The sequence below is a fragment of the Patella vulgata genome, chromosome 2 (assembly GCF_932274485.2).
Source record: "Patella vulgata chromosome 2, xgPatVulg1.2, whole genome shotgun sequence".
Lineage (NCBI taxonomy): Eukaryota > Metazoa > Mollusca > Gastropoda > Patellidae > Patella > Patella vulgata.
Genome location: NC_065880.2, coordinates 55,939,304 through 55,960,920, shown reverse-complemented (window position 1 = coordinate 55,960,920; position 21,617 = coordinate 55,939,304). Strand labels below are relative to the sequence as shown.

At 37.3% G+C, this 21,617-nt stretch overlaps 1 protein-coding gene across 1 annotated transcript; it reads right to left on the bottom strand.

Annotated features, from left to right (window-relative positions):
• Window positions 1–2,505: 2,505 nt before the first annotated feature.
• LOC126811197 (uncharacterized) lies at window positions 2,506–21,361 on the bottom strand. Its single transcript, XM_050536762.2, has 7 exons — window positions 20,523–21,361; window positions 9,649–9,760; window positions 7,370–7,756; window positions 6,273–6,329; window positions 5,978–6,052; window positions 5,582–5,669; window positions 2,506–4,368 (listed from the first exon to the last, which is right to left on the bottom strand). The coding sequence occupies exons 1-7, from the start codon at window positions 20,583–20,585 to the stop codon at window positions 3,636–3,638; spliced, it is 1,515 nt and encodes a 504-aa protein (XP_050392719.1). The 5' UTR covers window positions 20,586–21,361; the 3' UTR covers window positions 2,506–3,635.
• Window positions 21,362–21,617: the final 256 nt, after the last annotated feature.

Genomic DNA, 21,617 nt, shown 5'->3' with positions numbered 1-21,617 from the left:
TCACAATTTTAATATCTGTATCCAAACTTGAACGATTTCCCTGGTTTTTTTTAGGCAGTTAGCTGCTGTACTAAAAGCCGAAAAACTACGCACGAACATGCACACCACCTGCCATATCCGATGGATGGTATATTTCTTTTCCTAAAAATATTTATTCCTTAAAGATACATTATGTGAAATTAGATAAAGAGCTGGTAGTTATAAAACTAGATAATGTAAAGGAAATTTGCTGAAAATTTCAGTCAGATTGATCCACCCTAAACAGAGTATTTAGCGATCGAATTTTGGGCCTAGCCTCGATCATCATTACTAAAGTCAGTACGATAAAAAAAACCAGTCTCGATTATCCTGATTTTGATTTAATCAGAAGCAGCAGACCGGGTTCTAATCCAGTAAATATCGCAGGCTTACGATGCTATCGAGAGTTGATTATCGTCTGGATAAGTTAATTAATGTCTAATTAATAATTTAGATAACATTTCAGGCCTAAAGAAAGACCTGCAATTGGCAGATTTAGCTCTTGCATAATGTATGTTTAAATATTAGCATAATACAAACATACAACATTTAATTTATGGGATCTTATATAAATTCATCTTCTCTATGGTACCTTACAGAAAGGCATTTATCCAGCACATTACAGATATATTATAATGACAGAATTTGTAAAACACAGTTTATGAAAGCTTTGATCAGATGTTTGTGATATACATCACTTATTATTTTTGTTATTTAATGAACAATTTTGCTATTCTAATAACGTCCCAAATTTGGCTCGCTCCGCTTGACGTACAGGAAATGCATCCTTTTTTAGTTGGTAACTCCGGTAAAAATATTCATTCAGCATTCCACTCTTGATATATACTATTAAAAAAAAGTAGGGGATATTTGATTTTTAAGTGTTATTAAAGTCACCTAATGAAACTGACGAAGAAACAAATGACAAAATGAAATGAAGTTCACATTCATCGATTTATTCCAAATGATCGTTAGACTAAGTAAGGCACAGACTGACCATTATAAGGGTAAAATGATACCCGGGGTCAAACAGCAAAGTTACCACAGCATCACAACCAAGTCAGTAAAGGGTAAACCCTCCTCTGTTTGCCAAACAAGCATTGATCCGACGTGGCATACTCCTAATGAGACGTCTGAGGTCATTTTGGTCCAGATTGTCCCATTCCTGTTGCAACGCAGCAGCAAGTTCTTGGACATTGGGAGGACGTTGTTGACGTTGACGTAACCTCTGTCCAAGCATATCCCAGACATGCTCGATGGGGGAGAGGTCGGGACTCAGTGCTGGCCAAGGTAATGTGGTGATGTTCTGTTGTTGGAGGTAACCTGTAACGATCCTGGCCCTGTGACATCTTGCGTTGTCATCCTGGAAGATGAAACGGCGGCCATGACGTCGTGCGAACGGCACAACATGGACTGCCAAGATGTTGTCCCGGTAGTACTGGCCTGTAACACGCCCTGCAACAACATGTAAAGCCGTTCTTCCAGCAACAGTGATGCCTCCCCACACCATAACAGAACCACCCCCAAATCGATCATGTCTGATGACGTTAACGTCTTGGAAGCGCTCGTTTCGACGACGCCACACCCTCCTACGTCTGTCCAAAAAATCAACAGTGAACCTTGACTCATCTGAAAACATCACATTGCTCCAGCGTCGATTATCCCAGTATTGACGATCCCTACACCAACGACGTCTTGCCTGAATGTGATGATCTCTCAAACAAGGGATCACGCCAGGACGTCGGGCGCGAAGGTGACCCCTATGCAGTCGATTCCGAATCGTCTGGCCACTCACTCTCAAACCAGTGTTTGTTTGAAGACGAGCGCTGATCTGATTTGCTGTGATGACACGATTTCTCAAGGCCAAGGTACGGATAAATCGATCCTGGGCTTGAGTTGTCGCCCTTGGTCGACCTGAGCGTGGTCTGTCCTGTACAGATTGTGTATCACGGTATCTGGACCATAGCCTGCTTATGACAGACTGAGAAACATTCATCGTCCGCGCCACAACCGCCTGTGTTGTGCCGATCTGTAGCATGCCAAGGGCACGTAACCTTTCATTTTGGGTAAGCCGACGCATATCAAAATTTGTTTTCTGGTCACTAAAACAATTAAACTGATGTTTCCACCCTGGAATTCAATGCCACAATGACTGTAACATTCAAAGTCAGAGTCGTGCAAATCTTGGGTTGGACCCCCATGATGATCCCAAGCATCACCTGCATTCCATGCGGTAGCTATTGGTGCGTTTGGGCGTCACATGTAACTGGAAATGTTTCTTCTGTTAGGTTCTATAGTGACTTTTTTCGTAGTCATTTGCATATTTTAGTATTATGCCCCCAAAATCAAATATCCCCTACTTTTTTTGAATAGTATATATACAGTGTATATTCAATAAATAATTATTTCTATATAATCGAATTGACAGAATACAATGAAGACTTTTCATTAAATAAAGAGTTTATTCACTACATACTATGTGTGTTGACGATTTATAAAAGTATTTATTTCAAGCTACTCTACCTTTACTTCGTGACATAATGTATGAGCTGGTGGATTCAGTAATGCTGATTTTATTGCCGAATTGGATAGTGGACATTTTCAATTATTTTTTTGTACAAGTATTTTTTTACTCGCAGTGTTACGAAACTCTTAATTTCTGCAGTACCCATTTACTATTATATCAACTCAATTTCTTTACAACTCTTCATTGGCAACAATTGGTTGTGCTTACTTTTGTGATATAACGTACAGGACTAATTTTACAGGCCGACCAACCAGTTGTTGATCATGGGGTCGCCGGGCCACGGGCAGCCAAAGGCGACCGTCGCTGAGGAGGGATTCTCCCGCAGGAAGGTTTGAAAAGTGGGTGGCTCGGGCAGTAGGAATCATGTAGTTATAGAACTATGAGCGTTTATGTTTAGGCATAACGACCTTTAGAGCCGATTTCAGAATAAAAATCTTCAAAAACATCGCGAAAACACTTTTGCACGGCGCGGCGCAGGTGTCTCTCTGTGGGGGAATCATACGCCAATTGGCTGGACTCCTGCCAAACCAGCTTGACAAGTGTGATGACACCTCGATTCTTAGTTTATCAGAGCGAGCGGGTAACGTTGAGTGGGGAATGTGACCCATAGGAAACACTTGGTCTACCCACAAGACTATAGAGTCCCCAAAGTCGTACACCCCTACTTTGCCTCTGTTGCTCTCGCCATGATCCGTTACTGTTACCAATATCTTTCAAAACATAAAGACCGGATGTCAAATAACGCGAACCATAAGTCGTATTAACACCCAACTCAAATATTATACAAATATGGAGGGAAAATTACGTTTCTTGTGCATATTAAATGTACATGTATAAATCCTTGACAACAGAGAAAGTTGGCGGAAAAAACCCAACTTATCATTCCATTTGCACTCGCAGTCATATAGTAAATATAAAATAAAAACGTGAGATAATAAATCTCATTTGATTCTCTTGTTGCTGGCCTATACAATGTACTTTCTCAAACGTTTATAAGGCGATTTAGTTTCGAGGTTTTTATTGGTTTCTGTGTAGTTAATAATGATCTCAATATGAGAAGTGTAATGTATATAAACTAACTATTGGGTATTCAACTGTTTTTCTCTAGTTCATAAGGTGATACTGGTGAAGGACTACGTTTAAATGAAGAATCCGATCGACCGTCTGAGTCTTTGTTTTTGGACGGGACTAGTTTCTTTGTGTTAGTTTGTTCTTGGTTTACGTTTTCACTATTTTCATATATACTTTCATCCTCTATATAATTCTCATTTACTAAGGTGAATGGTTCAATATCCATATATTCACGACTTAAATGACTATATCCCGGCGGTGTAGGGCATTCTCTTGGCGTTTCCCTACTCAAACGATCATACTCCGAGGCTTTTTTTCTATCAATGGCGTTCTGTCTCTTTGGATTGTTTTTGGCTTCCTTTGCCGCTGCTGCACTTTTCCTATCAGCTAATTTCTTTTTCCTAACAGTGCCGACATCAACGTATTCTACATCTTTAGCAATCGTCTGCTGAGCTGGACTTAACGGTAATTCACGACTCTTCTGTTTGTCAATTTTCTTCTTTTTGCGCACCGCCGCCGCATCTACGTAGGCTGCTGAATCATTAGCACATTCTTCGCTATTTATATTCACAATATTGCCTTTAACGTCCCAAGGCGGAGAATAATTACAGGCAGGTGCCTCAAATACCATTAACTCATCGTGTTTAACGGATCCTCTTGGTTCCTTCTTGTTACTAGATGTAGGACTTGAATCAATCGTGGCATACGGTTCCATCAGATCTGTTTCAGGATTCCCCCCTCTCTTTTTCTTCCTGGAATATCAGATATCAATGCATTTCAAAAATATCAAATAGTACAATCAACCCGAAGGAATATACTAAATATAAAATTTACAGAGAGAATGAGGTTTAACAGCTACTCAACATAAACTATTGGTCAATTCAGGATTGACATAGGGTGTATTTGTATTTAAATAATTTGCTTGTGTGCAAGGTTCTTTGGCAGAGGGGGGAGGGACCTGCGATGTGAAGCTGGCGACCCCACTCGTCGGGTCAAAGATGCGATTGAATGACAAACCTGATGATGTTACGCACGCGTTACACCACCCAGTCGTGGCCCTGGAAAGTGCCTTTGTTTTGGGGTATTTTAATGGGGAAGGGGCCGGCGGTAGCAAAACAAAGGCTGAACTTCGCGACGTTTTACAATTTAGCCCTGTCGTCCTATTGTCAGCCAGCGGACAGCCAACATGACAGCGGTCCTGATAAGGTTACTTTAGTTTTCAACGTGTTAAACTGGAGCGAATGGTCCTGGTAATGTCCTATTAGACACTGTATCTCAAAGGGAACGACCGTGCGTTTAAGTACTCTCGTCCCTACCAACCCAATCATAACTGGTTCTTCTGGCAAGTTTCTTGGGAAATAATTGTCTTCGATATCACCCTCTTTAGAAGAGGACGTCAACTCCCACTAACGAACCAACGACCATGACAATACAAAGGGATTAATTTTTAATGTGTATTTCTCATAAACGCAATCAGAATAAGTTATAAATTGAAACAGACAGACGCTAATTTCATTAACTATACCATATACATAACAATTAAAGATACATTATAGGAGATTATGATAGAGCTGGCAGTTCTCGCTATAATAGTTAAAAACTAGATAATGTAAATGGAATTTGCTGTAACTTTCAGTCAAATTGATCCACTCTGAACTAAGATTTTAGCGATTGAATTTTCGGCCTAGCCTCGATCATCATTACTAAAGTCGGTGCGATAAAAAAACACATAGTTTCCATTATCCATTTCGTGATTAAATCATGAATAAATTAAAAGTTGAACAGCAAATGGGGTTCTAACCCAGTAAATATCACAACCTTGAGTTGACATCGAGAGTTGATTATGGTCTGCATAGGTTAATTAATTTCCAATTAATAATTCAGATAACATTTCAGGCCTAAAGAAAGACCTGTATTAGGCAGATTTAGCTCTTGCATAATGTATGTTTAAACTTATATACTAACTTTATTGCTAATACAATTATAGCTGCTATGATGGCTGTTAGTACAACACCTCCAATAAAACCTCCTATAATGGCTGCTATTGGTAGACCTACAAAAAAGAGAATCTATTCAACTATCCTACAACAACTCCTCGGTTCAAATAGAAGCCAAATTTACCCCCATATGATGCTAATGGAGAGTAGCAAACGGTACCTCTACAAACGCCTCCCACCCCCACCCCCGGCGCAAAATTGCCGATCGGAATAAATAACGTGAGAGAAAAGTTCGATTATTAGGCTATCCGGGAAGTACGTGGGTTTTATATTTTTATCTTCTCATAATAATTCCAGATATATAGAAAAGACATGCCTTTAAACAAGTATAAAATAATAGTTTATGGGGTACATTATTACCTACCGTTAGTCTTAACATCATTATTAGTTAAAGATAAGCCCTCTCCTTTAGTTGCTGGTACCATTTCTTCCAATTTTTCTGTAAAAATATATTCCACGCTTTTAATAGTAATTACAAAAATACACATTTCTCAACTACTGTGTGATGCGTCCTCCTGCACATACTATTATAATGTGATCGTATGTTATCGCAGCCAACGTTTATCTGTTCCATATTTTCTTGCATACTTTCAGGACTAGATTCGGGGAAAATTCAATTGCTAGCTTTTAATTATTTATTTACTTATAGTCATACAAACCAGATTTTTTCCAACCATGTACACCACAACTAACTCTTATTTCTTCATCAAGGGATGCTGTAAAACATAAAACACTAATGAACCTTTGTGGCAATGTTTTATGTAGCATATTTTAAGTTTGTGAATATGATAAAGGAAATATAATTTTAACCCGATGGGATAGTTTATTCAGGCATAAACAAGAACCCTGTTAAATTCAAACGTGTTCAATGGCAAATTGTCTCTACGTTCAAACTCCTGAAATATTGTAAACCCGAATGACAACAGTTGTTAGGAGAATTATATAAAGTTTTGTGGGGTTGTCTTTTTCTGTGGTTACAGATTCTTTGTTCTGTATAAGAACATGTATGCGTAGTCATTTCTAATATTTATACAGGTGTGTCCGCCCAATTCACTATTCAACCAAGGTTAAAATAAATCAGCTTCTTTGATTGGGATCTAAAAACCTGTCGACTTCACTGGATTTTATATGTGATTGATTTGTTTTGTATACTATAGAACAAAATCAAAGGTGTTGCTTCTCTGATTTCGGTTTAAATATAGTATTGATCTTATGTGTTACGTAGATAGTGATTGGGCAAGCAATAAACTATACCATTATTGTGGAAAATACATAGGGTGCTTAACTCTTTTTTTCTGTGTGTGTATGATCAGAACCAGAGTCGATTACCAGCTACGGAGAGGCAATCCTTCAATCGCGGGCTCGGATTTTGGAGTAACCAGCCATCGGAGTCTGTTCACTCTGATTTCAGCAAATCGTGGGAAAGTGGGGGGTATAAGCGCGACATGAGACATCCGGAATACGCTAAAAAAAACTGTTAAAATGTGTTGTAACATATTGTTCAAGGCATACATAAACTGCGAACTGACAGGACTTGCTCTACGGATTGTTATATCTGAAATACTGGATTGATTCGATAAGTCACATTGAAAAAATGAATATTTACTGTTTTTATAGAAAGGGCTCGATGAAAATTTTTATTTTTTCTATTTTGGTATTAGATAAATTGCCAAGTCTCCGATAAAAAAGAAATCGAGTGGGGAACATTTTTTTAACCCTATCGGAACTTCAACGCATATGTGTATACATGACGTACCTTCAAAACCCAACCAAACAAAATCTGGCACATCTTTCTTCAACACCAACTGAGCTAAAGCAACTGTTGTAGAATTCAATACGGAAACAAATGGATAGGGAAAACCAGGATCGTGTACACTTTTACAAGTAATGTCTTTAATAGTTTTACCAGCTGATATTGATACCATAGAATCAGAACATTGTGTAGACTCGGCTTGATTCAATCTGATATCAACTACAAATACAGATATAGGATTTTCCACCGGAAAAGTTGTAGAATGTGCCACACATGTACAGAGTTTTCCATCTTTCCAAGTTTGGGCCCTTTTAGCATCATACGCAGCAAATACTGTTCTACCAGATACTGTGATGATATTATCACTACAGAAATCAGCTATGAACGTATCTGAAATATATGTAAAGGGTAAAAGCTGAATAGTTATCCAAGCAAATATATACCAATAGTACATAGTTTGAATGGAAGTTCCACATTATTCACTACAATCAATTCATTTTATACGTCAACATTTCGGTGTGGACGTATTATACCGTCACCCTATCCGCCGGCCCGTCCTCAATTGGCTTGTGACTTAGGATGCAGTTTTAAAGGGTTTTTTTTTCAAATTTGGTGGGAAGCATTGAGGTCAGGAAAGGAGGGTAATATTTCATCTCTCAATTTCTTAGTTAAATCAACATTATGAAATAGGTTGATAGAGATTATGAGCCGTTTTCCCAAAGGTTTACTAATACTACAGGCCTTCGGGAATGAATTGTCGTACCAGATGGATGGTTCAAACTAGCTACGGGAACGTAACTAAAAACGCTGAGATATGCTGATGTGCTTGTTTTTACCTACGATTGGATGCCTTTAGTTCCAAATGGCAAACTCAATTTCTTTATTAATGTATTATTAATTAGTACTTATTACACATACACAGTCCAATCTTCTGAAACAACATTCATTTATCAGCAAATATTGACAATAAAGTAAATCAAGCGTTGTTTTTATCAAAATTGATTCGGACGTTCATAATTACGCCGTAATACCTACTGCGCAACTCTGATCAAATGGGTACTTTGATTGGCTATTGCACACGAGGCCCCACCTTTATGTGTTACAGACGTAAATTTAAAATGTCGGAAAAAGCAATCTACTGTCGCTTTGATTTAAAAAGAGGGGATTTGTACCCGTTTCAGGTAGGATTATATACTTAATTGTAGTTGGGTGTGGCAGAAATATTATAAATAACAATAACCAATCGTTGTTTTGATTAAAAATATTGTCAATTTTGTTTACAAATGCCGGGTGCGAATCGCTCCCGCATGTGCTACATTGAAGGCAATGGCCTCATCTCTTATCTCGAAACACGGAGGGTTGAGAGATTAAGGTTTGTTATCTAGGTTTAAACCAGATTCCAGCTGATGATAATCAATAATATAAATACAATCTAATTAAAATCTTATATTTATTTCGTCCAGGCCCACGTGACAAGGAGTAGGATCGCCTATCCAACCTATCCGTACGCGCAAGCGAACTATTGAAATAAAATTGAACCATATGTTAGTCCCGAAATGACCTAGTTTGTGTCGAGTGGACGTTATTTGAAAGAAACACATTTTAAAATTATAAAACTTACTGTAAATAAAGAGAAGGAAGACAAGTATGGTCTAATGTCAATTAGAGGTGATAATTAGGAGATAAACACTTCCTGTTTCGCATTTAGAGGGGTGTTATTGTGTAATACCCATATCCTAAGATCATTTTTCTAGCTCTCTTATTATATTTTTAAGCGATGTCTTGTATTGGCCTATCATTAAGCAGATCATGGTAGTAAGAATTTGATCAAACCGTGATTTAAAAACTTCCACTTTATTAAGTAAACATTGTTGAGTGTAAAAAAGAAAACAAAATTGTCCACACTCCTTAGTTACGATTAATTTAGGATGCCTGAAAACGGTTTTAATTAATTTATGACTGATTTTCGGGGATGTGTTTGGATAAAACATGTGTGATGGTCATTTGTGCAGAATTTCTTAAAGATTTGTCAATAAAGATTTGAGTTCAGGAAGTTCATTGACCACAAAAATGAAAAAAATTTGTGTGAGTTAGTTGTATTTTACGTCCGCTTCCACCGAGGTGATATCGCAGACAAAAATGAAAAAAGAAATTACTTTGTGATAATTATACGCAGTTAATTGCCTTGCTAAAACAGAGAGGTGTTATTGTCCAATCGACAGTGTCTAATTGACCAATCAAAACACAAGATTCGCCCTTAAGCATCTTACAATTATACATACCATTAACACAGACATAATCTAATATAGTATATGTTGTATTATGTTGATTTGGTGGACCAGTTGCTGGACACACAGTAGCTAAATCTTCATTTCCTACTATATTTACTTTACACTACAAATATAGGATACAATCAGGTAAAAAAACAGGGGGACAAAATCAGGCCAAACAAAGAGAGTGTAAAATCAGAACAAACAAGGGGGGGGGGGGGGGTGCGGGCGGTAGAATTATAAAGCAAGCTAGACAACGAGAGATTAAAAACAAACTGGAAATAGAGAGCAAAATCAAGCTAGATAAAGTCAGGTCAAACGCAATGTTACTGAATGTTACTATGACTTCTATAAGTTCTCCTTGTTAAAAAATAGTATTTTATCTGGAATGTTGTTATGTCTCGAATTTGGAGTAACCAAATGCAAATTTGAAGGTGTAAACATGGTATGATTATGGTGGCTGATAGTGGCCATGTTAAATTTCGCCCTTTTCATAACGCGACAACACGACATCACGACAGTATTGACGCAATCACGCGACATTTTATTCTGTTGTAACATCGTGTTATTTTTGTCGTAACGTCGAGATGTCGACTTGTCGACTTAGTCTCTTTCTACAAATCACAAAAATATAGCTGTACTCATTACATTATATGGTTTAAACAATATTTATTCATAAAATATCATAAAATACATTACAGTTTTAAAGATATGGTACAAAAACAAGCTAAAAGCTTATATAAATTTGCTTCATATATGGTTATGTTACTTACTTGTGATATTTCAAGAATATGATAATGTACTTGTTTCTTGACGATGAATGTTCAATTCAACAATATAAATAAAGAAAGATAAATAAATGAGTAACAGGCCATTCTAACCACCACGCCAACTAACTAGATTACATTAGATATACAGTTAATGTTGAAGAATAATTATTAATTATTTATTTATCTAGAGACGTATTCCAGTCGTTCGCAAAGATGATTTTCCATGTGTCAAAACGTTTTGTTAGTTTTAAATAATCATGCACTATCTGGAATATATTTTCGTTTACATCATCAACAAGATCATTGTTACTTTTAAGTAAACAAATGATAGACCGTTGATCATATGACAGTTTATTAATAGTTGCATTGCGGATAGCTGAATAATTATTACAGTAGAGAAAATAATGTTCGGCATTCTCTATTTGATGGCCACATGAGCACTTTGGGTTATCACTGATATTCATAAGGAATTTATGGAAGTTTAAATTACATGTACTTTTGTTGTTACGAATCCTGCAATGGATTAGTTTGTACTGACTTTCGCCAAGTACTAGGTGTGTTAGTGTCCTACCTGTTGTGTAAATTATCCATTTAATCCTATTTTACTTGTCCAAAGGGTTCAAAAATATTTTTAAATCCAAGTCACATTTGAAAAGCTTTACGTCAGACTTTTCAAATCATTAAGTTGAATTTTCCAATTTTTTAAATTTGGTGTGTTAAGATGAAGTTTGTATCATCAATTAATTGCAATATTGTAAAATACAGTAGAATCTGCATTAAGCAGCCACCCAAAGGAATTTTCACAACTGACCGCTTAACGGGAGTGGCCTCTTAATAAAATCTCGTTGCTTTTTGTGCCGACATAAATTAAATATTACGGTTGGATGCATTGGAAGCGGTATATTTGGCCGTCGTTGAATCTTGCGCCGAACGAAAATTCTTTACTCAAATCTCGGACATAACTTAACGGGAACGCTTACAAGGAGATGTCGCTGAATAGGAGTGGCTGCTCATACAGATTCTACTGTAGTACAATTTGTTGACCGGAATAAAGATTAGGACATATTATCCAGTTACAACAAGAGTGGTATTGGGCCTTTAAATATCCGGAGGTTTGATTTTTTGACATTTTATGAAATAAGACAAGCTTATGCATATACCTTCTATCTTTGAGAGATGGAAGGCCAGATTCGGCATAGAGTTGTTTGTGCGAAGTGCCTCTAACAAGGCCTGTAATAGTACGTAATGCGTCCAAGTAGTTTTTATACGCCCCTGTCCGTCCGTCCGTCCACAATTTTGTAAACACTCTACAGGTCACAATTTTTATCCGATTTCAATGAAACTTGAAATATAGGTTTATCACCTAAGATCTCGGTTACTTTGGATATTGGCGCATATCGGACCATGACTTCCTGAATTATGGCCCCTGACCAAAACTGTCGGACAAAATGGCCGCCCCTCGTACGCGGATAGTGTAGAAATATGGTATATCAAGGGTGTGGACCCTGTAGAGCTCACAATTTTGATCCAATTTTGATGAAACTTGAAATACATGTTTATATAACCCAAGGATCTTGGTTCCTTTCGATATTTGCGCATATCGGATCGTAACTTCCTGAATTATGGCCCTTGAGTGTACGAAAAATTGCGTTTTTAGCTTGTGGTTCCTCTATGGGTCACAATTATTATCCGATTCCGATTTTAAAAAATCGTGTGAATATATTACCGTTAGACCGTAATGATGGTTGAGTTCGAATTTCGTGAAAATCGGACCAAAACTGTCGGAAAAAATGGCCGCCCCTTGTACGCAAATAGTGTGAACATCTGGTATATCAAGGTTGTGGACCTCCTAGAGGTCACAATTTTGATTTGATTTTGATGAAACTTGAAATGCATGTTTATAACCCAAAGACCTTGGTTCCTTTTGATATTCGCGCATATCGGATCGCAACTTCCTGATTTATGGCCCTTGATTGTACCAATATTGTGTTTTGAGTTTGTGGTCCCTATAGAGGTCACAATTTTTATCCGATTTAAAACACCGTTTTAATATATCACCGTTACACCCTAATGATAATTGAGTTCGAATTTCGTGAAAATCGGACCAAAACTGCCAGACAAAATGGCCGCCCCTTGTACGCAAATAGTATAAAATATGGTATATCAAGGTTGTGAACCCTCTAGAGGTCACAATTTTCATCCGATTTTTATGAAACTTGGAATGCGTGTTTGTATTCCAAAGATCTTGGTTCCTTTCGATATTCGCGCATATCGGATCGTAACTTCCTGATTTATGGCCCCTGATTGTACGAAAAATCACGCTTTTAATTTGTGGTCCCTCCTTAGGTCATAATTTTTATCCGATTTTAAAAAACGTTTTAATATATCACCGTTACGTCCTAATGATGGTTGAGTTCGAATTTCGTCAAAATCGGTCTACAACTGTCGGACAAAATGGCCGCCCCTTGTACACAAATAGTGTGAACATCTGGTATATCAAAGTTGTGGACCTCCTAGAGGGCACAATTTTGATTCGATTTTGATGAAACTTGAAATGTATATTTATAACCCAAAGATCTTGGTTCCTTTCGACATTCTCACATATCGGATCGTAACTTCCTGATTTATGGCCCTTGATTGTACGAAAAATCGCGTTTTGAGCTTGTGGTCCCTATAGAGATCACAATTTTTATCCGATTTAAAAAAAAACGTGTGAATACATCACAGTTATACACTAATGATGGTTGAGTTCGAATTTCGTGAAAATCGGGCAAAAATTGTACGCAGGTAGTGTAAAAATATGGTATATCAAGGTTGTGGACCCTCTGGAGGCCACAGTTTTTATCCGATTTGGATAAAAGAAGGGGTCCCATGGCTGAGCCCAGGGGAACTCCTGAAGATACAGTTTTTAACTTGGAATATTCACCTTTAAGTACAACTGCCTGTTTTCGTTTTTGTAAATAGTTTTCGATAAGTGAAAGTAGTTTACCCCTTATGCCAATGGCATTTAGTTTATGTAGTAGACCTTTATGCCATACGCGATCAAACGCCTTGCTGATGTAAACAAATATTACTTTGACTTCAGTACCTTGGTCAAGGGACTTCGAAATTTGATCATAAATATCTAAAAGTTGGTAGACTGTGGAGTCGTTGAGTCTAAATCCAGATTGGGGCAGAAATGTGCAAACGAAGCTTTCTTGGAAAAAAACTCCCGATCAATTGGCCAAAGGTAAAAATTTTGAGAGGCCTCGAAGTTTTCCGACAGTCGAATTGGATAGGTACCAGCCAAATCCCGAATTTGCCTGGTTTGCAAAAAAGTTTCAAATAACTTTTTCAATGTAAATACCGTTTATGGTCGGCGGTCTAGACTTACATTATCACCCCCCAAAAAAGACCCAGTCCGAAATCCGTGCCCAAATGGGTCATATTGGCCAAAATCCAAAATGGCCGCTGGTTTTGGCTTGTAAATTCCAATTTCCACCCAATTATCATAATATGATCGAGTTTGGTATCATAATATACGTTTTCGGGGTAACTGAATCAATTTCCATACATACTTTTGTGATAGGTGGTACCGCTGAATCATTATTGAGAGTTATTCAAAATGACGGTCAGTTTTGGCGGGAAAATTCGAATTTTACTTAAGGGTCAAATTTGGTGTCAAAATTTACGTTTTCGAGGTAGCTCTATCCACATTTGTACACAATTTAGTGATTAAGCGATTCACCTGTGTCAATATAGGAGAAGTTCAAATTAGGGATTTAGATTCCGATTAGGGATTGGAGATTAATGATACTCCGACCTTAGGCCTAATACAATGACATTCATCCAGTATCAAATAAATTTCATTTGGAATGTCTCACTGCGGTAGCGGCGTAGGGGTATGTCGATTGGGGCCATTCCCAGGTCACTACGGAAGCTGGTCATGCCTATTGAAGCACGTGGCGAATTTAATTCACAAAATGGTTCAAATGTTGAAACTCAAATAGATGCAGTATCGCCTGTTTGTCAGATGTGCAGTGAACCATTTGATAATGAACAGCCCATCGTTATTCCGAAAATAACGGGTATTGGAGGTTTTAATAAGGCCGCTAAGCTGAGAAATTATGGTCGTGATTTTAAGCTCAGTGAAAAATAACATGTGGAATGTCGCAACTTTCACTATTGCACAATGGTGTAACGATATTGAAGTGGAGGAGCCTGTATCAAGGTCTACATCGTTAGACGGTCCGTAGTACTAAAATTCATTTTTGCGGACCAACGTCCCTTACACGGTCTGTTGGAAAGCCTAGCAGACGGTCCATTACTACAGATATAATCGGTGACCGCTGTTAACACCTATTTTGTTAGACATGCCAAGACAGGACAATTGACGACTGAACATTAATCTAGTTGTATTTTACAAATCAACACTGAGGCTGGTCTCATTAATTACTTGCACATGTAACATAATTATAAAGCATCTAGTATTGAAATTGTTCATCACTCTGTGTAACCTAAACAAAAAATCTCATTGCAGTCATGCTGGGCAGGTAGTCAATCATAAATGCAAAAACAACAGAAACTGGAAATGGTTGATAACGCTACCTGGTTTAGGGGAGGGAGCGAGGGTAGCTGTGCCCTCCCTTCCGAAAATGTGCCCTCGAATTTCGACAGAGTTGCCTTAAATATTTAAGGAATTGCCCACCTCAATGAAGACACTGTGTCCCTTTTTTTTGCTGCAGGAGTACCAGTCCTGTTTTCTTTACTCTCGGGTCGTTTAGTTCTTGATAGCAGCTAACTATGTTCATGTTCAGATCTTTAGGACTTAATGATAATCATAATCCCTTAACCAAGTGTCAATGTATGGTATGTCATGGCTCACATAGATGTCAAATCGATTCTACCATCCTGCTCCCTCCTCTCCTAAAGTGCTCTAACTTTGGTCTGCCTACGCTCATTCGGAGGCCCTAGCACGCCCTTGACTCATTGTCGAACTTAGTCATGACTTTACACCAAGTTTTATTCTGTCCTAAATTTTCTGTCATTGAAATTGTTATCTCCGCTCATTAAGGCCAGGGATCTTAAACAGCTCATTATTGTCGGCATCCAATACCCGTTATCTTTCCGTCTCATCATTTGAAGTGTCTAAATGAAATTTAGCTGATGCTTGATGAATGCCATAGTATTGGATCTGAGGCAGACTCGACTACTCTTAATCCCCAAATCTCCAATGGGATTTCCACATATTTTGACCTAGTTAATTACCAAGATGAGAAAATGTTTCGATAATGGAATCAGCTGCCTCCAAAACGTATATTTTGACACCAAATGTGGGCATTTTGTAAAATTCGAATTCTTCCGCCAAAACTGACCGCCTCTGGAATTATTTCCCAATATTGACTCCGCGGTATGACTAATCACCAAAATGTGTATGGAAATGGATTCAGCTATCCCGAAAGGATATATTTTGATACCAAACTCGATCATATTTTGGATTTTTGCCAATTTGACCCATTTGGACATGGATTTCGGACTGGGACTTTATTTTGGTGATAATATATGTGTAGATCAAGCATAAACCGTGGTCGGCATTTCTATTGCAGCAACTGTCCGGAATGGTGGGAAATTGAGTTAAAATGCCTAAACTTATGTCTACAGTCATGATGGACAGAACACGAGATAGTTCCCCCTATCCTCCCCTTCACCACAAATGACGCATTTTTTCTCTGAATTATCTGAAGTTGCCATTTCCGTTCTTTCTATTTCGAATTTTCCACGAAACTAAAGAAAACAACGCAGGTCTGATACCAGGTAAATCAGTGAGTTGGCTGGTACCCTTCCAATTCGACCGTCGGAAAACATCGAGGCCTCTAAAAAAAATCCCTTGGGCCAATTGATTGGTCGTTTTTTTCTGTAACACTACTGGGTGCAATCTATCATTTAAAACCGAGAAAGCTTAGTTTGCACATTTCTACGGTGGCTGATAAGGGACATGAAAAATAATATAATTTGTTTTTTTATAATTTTCCCCCAAGTCAATTTTAATTTTCTCCGAAGTCAATTTTAATATAATTTGTTTTTTATAATTTTCACCCAAGTCAATTTTAATATAATTTGTTTTTTTTATAATTTTCACCCAAGTCAATTTTAATATAATTTGATTTTTATAATTTTCACCCAAGTCAATTTTAATTTCCACCCAAGTCAATTTTAATTACCACCCAAGTCAATTTTAATATAATTTGTTTTTTATAATTTCCACCCAAGTCAGTTTTAATTTTCACCCAAGTCATTTGTAATATAATTTCAATTCTGTTGAATTTCCACCCAGCACGTGACGTCATCTCAATTAGCCTCGTTTCCAATGTAATGTATTATGTTTTATCTTATATGGTTCTCATACTGTAATTAGCAGATTGCAATGTATTATGTTTTACCGTATATCAAATAGATATTTTTATACGCCCACATTTTCATATGGACGTATATTGTCGTCACCCCTGTCCGTCCGGACGTCCATCCATAATTTGTTTGTGGACACTATACAGGTCACAATTCTTATCCGATTTTGAAGAGACTTGAAATATAGGTTTATCTCCAAAAGATCTAGGTTCCTTTCGATATTGGCTTGTGGTCCCTCTAGAGGTCACAATTTGTATCCGATTTAAAAACGTTTGAATATATCACCGTTACGCCCTAATGATGATTGAGTTCGAATTTTCTGAAAATCTGATCGAAACTGCCGGACAAAATGGTCGCCCCTCGTACGCAAACTTTGAGAGAGAGAGAGAGAGAGAGAGAGAGAGAGAGAGAAATGGGGTTTAACGTCCACTCGACACAAACTATGTCATTTCGGAACTAACATATGATTTAATTTTATTTCAATAATTCGCTTGCGCGTAGGTGTCTTTAGCAGTGGGAGGACACCGGAGGACCCGGAGAAACCCCACGAGGTTGGACGCAAACTTTGATGAAACTTAAAATATATATCCCAAATATCTCAGTCCATGTCGATATTCGCGCATTACAGACCATAACTTCATGGATTATGGCCCCTGATTGTATGAAAAATAGCTTTTTTTTATTGCTTGTTCTCAATCCACCTCTTGCAAAATATGGGCATATCTTGCCTGGCAACCGCTGGTTCTCATACTGCAATATATTATGTTTTACCTTATATTAAAGAGATATTTTTCTCATTCTGTAATTACATGTATCAGATTGTAATAGATTATGATTTACTTTATATCAAATATTTATTTTTCTCATACTTTTATTATTAGTTCTTGTTTAAATTATATATGTCACCAGAAAAGCCATTACTAGTGTAATAAAGATTTTTGATATTATAACATGATGACTTTTTAGGTGAACACAAGCAGGCCTGTCAACGTATCAGAGCCAGAAATGAGGCCTGTAATTACATTTGATTTATACTTTATGGACTGAAATTATCACAAGATCTCTAAATCAAAGGGAAGAAATCTTGACTTTCATTAAATGTTCAGAATTGAAAGGGGGGGGGGGCGAATAGTTAACGTGTGTGCATTACATCACAATTCAAGTGGCGTGGTTTCGATTTCCCGCTCGTACGTGGCAAGGAGTAGGGTTGTTCGTCCAGTACTCCAGTTTCCTTCCATTACTAAAGACCACTACACACAAACTGACTATTGAAATGAATGAGTTATAGTCCAGAAATGACCTAATTTGTGTCGAGTGGATGTTACGCACCTAAATATCGATTCAAGTATCTTGCGAGAACTTCCCTGGGGAGATTTGCTATATAAATAGGCCTATATTGGAAAGTGTAATAAACTTTTTATTTGAAAATATCCAAAAATTAAACTGAAAGGAAAACACCAAATCCAGTTGAAGTGCCCCAAATCCAAGAAAAGAGACCCTCTGTGTCCTGTAAGAAAAGAGGCCCTTTGATTTCATGGCAAAGCTATCTGTGTTTGTTTCCAGTAGTAAGGTCAAGAGCCATGCGTGTGACCCATCATTCATTAGTGCACATAGGCCAAGTTGTTTTTTGTTATCTCTTTCCAACAAACTGCGCTAAATTCTATGTCTGGATGTTCGGTAGCGTTGTCTATTATGGGTGCATGCTTATATCAATACCCAGGCCCCTAGTACATTGGCGAGCATATAAAATAACTCTTGACAGTTGAAATTTCATGTCGTGCCGCTGACAGAGGAACATTTCCCTTCTGGCATACTGTATTCAGTAACCCAGTCGGAGTAGGACGTTAAACCCTCATTTCATTTTATTTCAATACGTATCACTGTCAGATCCCGACTAAGATTGTGTCGACCCCTGCACGTTTTTTTTCCCAATGGCAGGCGAAAATTAGTGTTTTGGAAACGAGGCTAATTGAGATGACATCACGCGCTGGGTAAAAATTCAACAGAATTGAAATTATATTGCAAATGACTTGGGTAAAAATTAAAATTGACTTGGGTGGAAATTAAAATTGACTTGGGTGAAAATTATAAAAAACAAATTAAATTACAAATGACTTGGGTGGAAATTAAAATTGACTTGGGTGAAAATTAAAATTGACTTGGGTGAAAATTATAAAAAACAAATTATATTAAAATTGACTTGGGTGAATAAACAAATTATATTATTTTTCATGTCCCTTATCAGCCACCGTACATTTCTGCCACAAACGTGAGATGCAGGCCTAATTCTGACAGCCTAATATATCATGAATGAGAACAAAGCTATAAAAAAACTTATAAATACACTTCTCGAAAACCTTACCTAAGTAGTAGATTAGATAAATATAAATAAGACTCGTGCAAAAGATATAAAAGGAAAACGTTGATTAATTGTTTGTTTTCTCAAAATAATGAAACATCTTGCGTCCAAAAAGTGAATTATATTTGGTATTATATTCAAAAAATCTAGAATCACCAATACTTATAGATGACTGGTGTGTGTTCATAGTTGAAGGCAATACTGAGCCTATTTTTAATCATCTAGGCCTCGATCCCATTAGTGATGCCAAATGGATCAATATGCGATAAGGCCAATAACAGCTGCGAATCGTTTTCCGCACCTCATGAAAAAAAACCAAACCTCTCCTTCAACTATTGGGGTGGCGTTCCACACCAATGCGGCGATTTTAAAGATTGTGACCCGATTTGAGGCTTTCTACAATTCCCTTCCCATCCTGTAATAAAACAAATGTGAAATCTTCTGAAATCCCTTCTAAACTATCGCTCCAGTCATCTATAAGTATCGGTGGGTGTTGCATACGAGGCAATGTATGCTTACTGGGTCGATACCTCCAGGCACCACTTTTTATTCAAAGAATTTACATAGCTAACTCACTTTGGTCCTACTATTGTGATTCTAGATTTTTTGAATATAATACCAAATATAATTCACTTCTGGAAGCAAAATGTTTCATTATTTTGAGCAAACAAATAATTATCAACGTTTTCCTGTTATCTCTTTTGCACGAGTCTTATTTATATTTTTCTAATCTGCTACTTATATGATGTAATAAGTATCCACAGCTATATTTTTGTCGCCATCTCGATGTTACGACAGAATAAAGTGTCGTGTGATTGCGTCAATACTGTCGTGATGTCGGTTATGAATAGGGCGAGATTTAATATGGCCACTATCAGCCACCATACACGATAAAACAACTTTGTTCAACATCTTTGAACCTACAAAATGTATATTTGATCCGTAACCATATTGGTGGAGTTGCCCACCTCGTTTAAAGTAAATGGTTCAGTAATTTGCACCGCATGCATCACTGTTATAAATTACTTTTAAGTTAATACTGTTAAATTATTATCTTGTTTAATTCATTGATATTTGATTATTAAACAAAAGATTAAGGGACACTCCCCTTTAAAATATTGTAGGTGTGTGTTGGGGGGGGATGATTTAGCGTCAATTACTCATATTATAAATAATACAAAGTACTATTTACAACCGAGAAAGGTAATTCAGTATATCAGGATCCGGTTTCACAAAGCGCATGTAAAACATTTTAACATAACTTTACCTAGGTATTGTGAGAAAGGACCCTGTGCTATTTGTATTGAAATAGAGATCTGTTGATTTAGTCTATGGCCATAATTCTAAAACAGATTGTTTAAATTTATATTTACCGTGTGCTTTCCTGAACAACGTTTATGAAGTGGTTCTAACCGGTCAACGGGATAGGGTATCATACAATCTGAACTAGGTGTCTTCTCACAACATATATCACTCTGGGCTCGTTCACAGTCTGTGCCTGTTGGACAAATTGGACCTAAAGGATGAACACCAAATAAGGCTTCCCTGATAGCTATTTTATGTTTTCCAGGACATTTTAAGTTGACAGACGCACACGGTCCGTTACAGGCACTAACGGTTTTCTCCAAAATAAAGCAACGCAAACCTATAAATAGGAAAGAAGAGACAACAAATCGTAAAAGCACATCAAATAAGAGAGAGAGAGAGAGAGAGAGAGAGAGAGATTAACGTCCACTCGACAAAAACTAGGTCATTTTGGTACTAACATATGGTTCGATTTTATTTCAATAATTCACTTGCGCGTAGGGGTCTTTAGCAGTGGGATGAAACCGGGGAACTCTGAGAAAACCCACGAGGTTGGACAAGGGAACCCTACTCCTTGTCTTGTACAACCGGGGAACCGAAACCACACCAGTGGACTCAATGATACAACGCGCACGCGCTAACCATTCGCCCCCCCCCACTCCCCAAATAATAGAGAGGAAATTTAGTTAAATGACAGTAATAAGTCACCAACTTTGTTTGGAAAGTATAATGTAGTCATTCGGGAAGAATCCGTCCTACAGTTTTAAAAAAAACCCAAAAGATAAAAATAAAACTTCATTTATACGACATGTAACAGTAAGTGCAGGAGGAGAAGACAAACAAAACGGACATTGCAAGAAATGAACAACAAATAGCAAATCAAGTGAATAGATCCTAAGCGTCCATTGCGTTGTACAGTCCCGGTCGCTTCACTCAAACAAAAAAGGAAAAAAAAAGAAGTTTTGTATGTGTTTACTAACCTGTGAATATAGTAAGGAATATAAAGCTAAACAATATAAAGTTTACTCCAAGAGAAGAATGGTTCCACATTCTTTGATCCATAGTATCCTCGTTTTTATAAAATGTTGTTAGTACATCACTGATAGCCGATGTCTGATATGTCAAATATCCTCTGTACATCTGCTAATTGGATTTAATTTAGT

What these genes read in the sequence shown, in the direction of transcription:
- LOC126811197 (XM_050536762.2), bottom strand. Translation starts at nt 20,585, where the DNA reads ATGATACCCTATCCCGTTGACCGGTTAGAACCACTTCATAAACGTTGT. An exon ending in TAATGATGTTAAGACTAACG is followed by an intron (nt 5,670 to 5,977) that starts GTAGGTAATAAT and finishes TCTTTTTTGTAG; the next exon opens with GTCTACCAATAGCAGCCATT. An exon ending in ATAATTGTATTAGCAATAAA is followed by an intron (nt 4,369 to 5,581) that starts GTTAGTATATAA and finishes CTGATATTCCAG; the next exon opens with GAAGAAAAAGAGAGGGGGGA.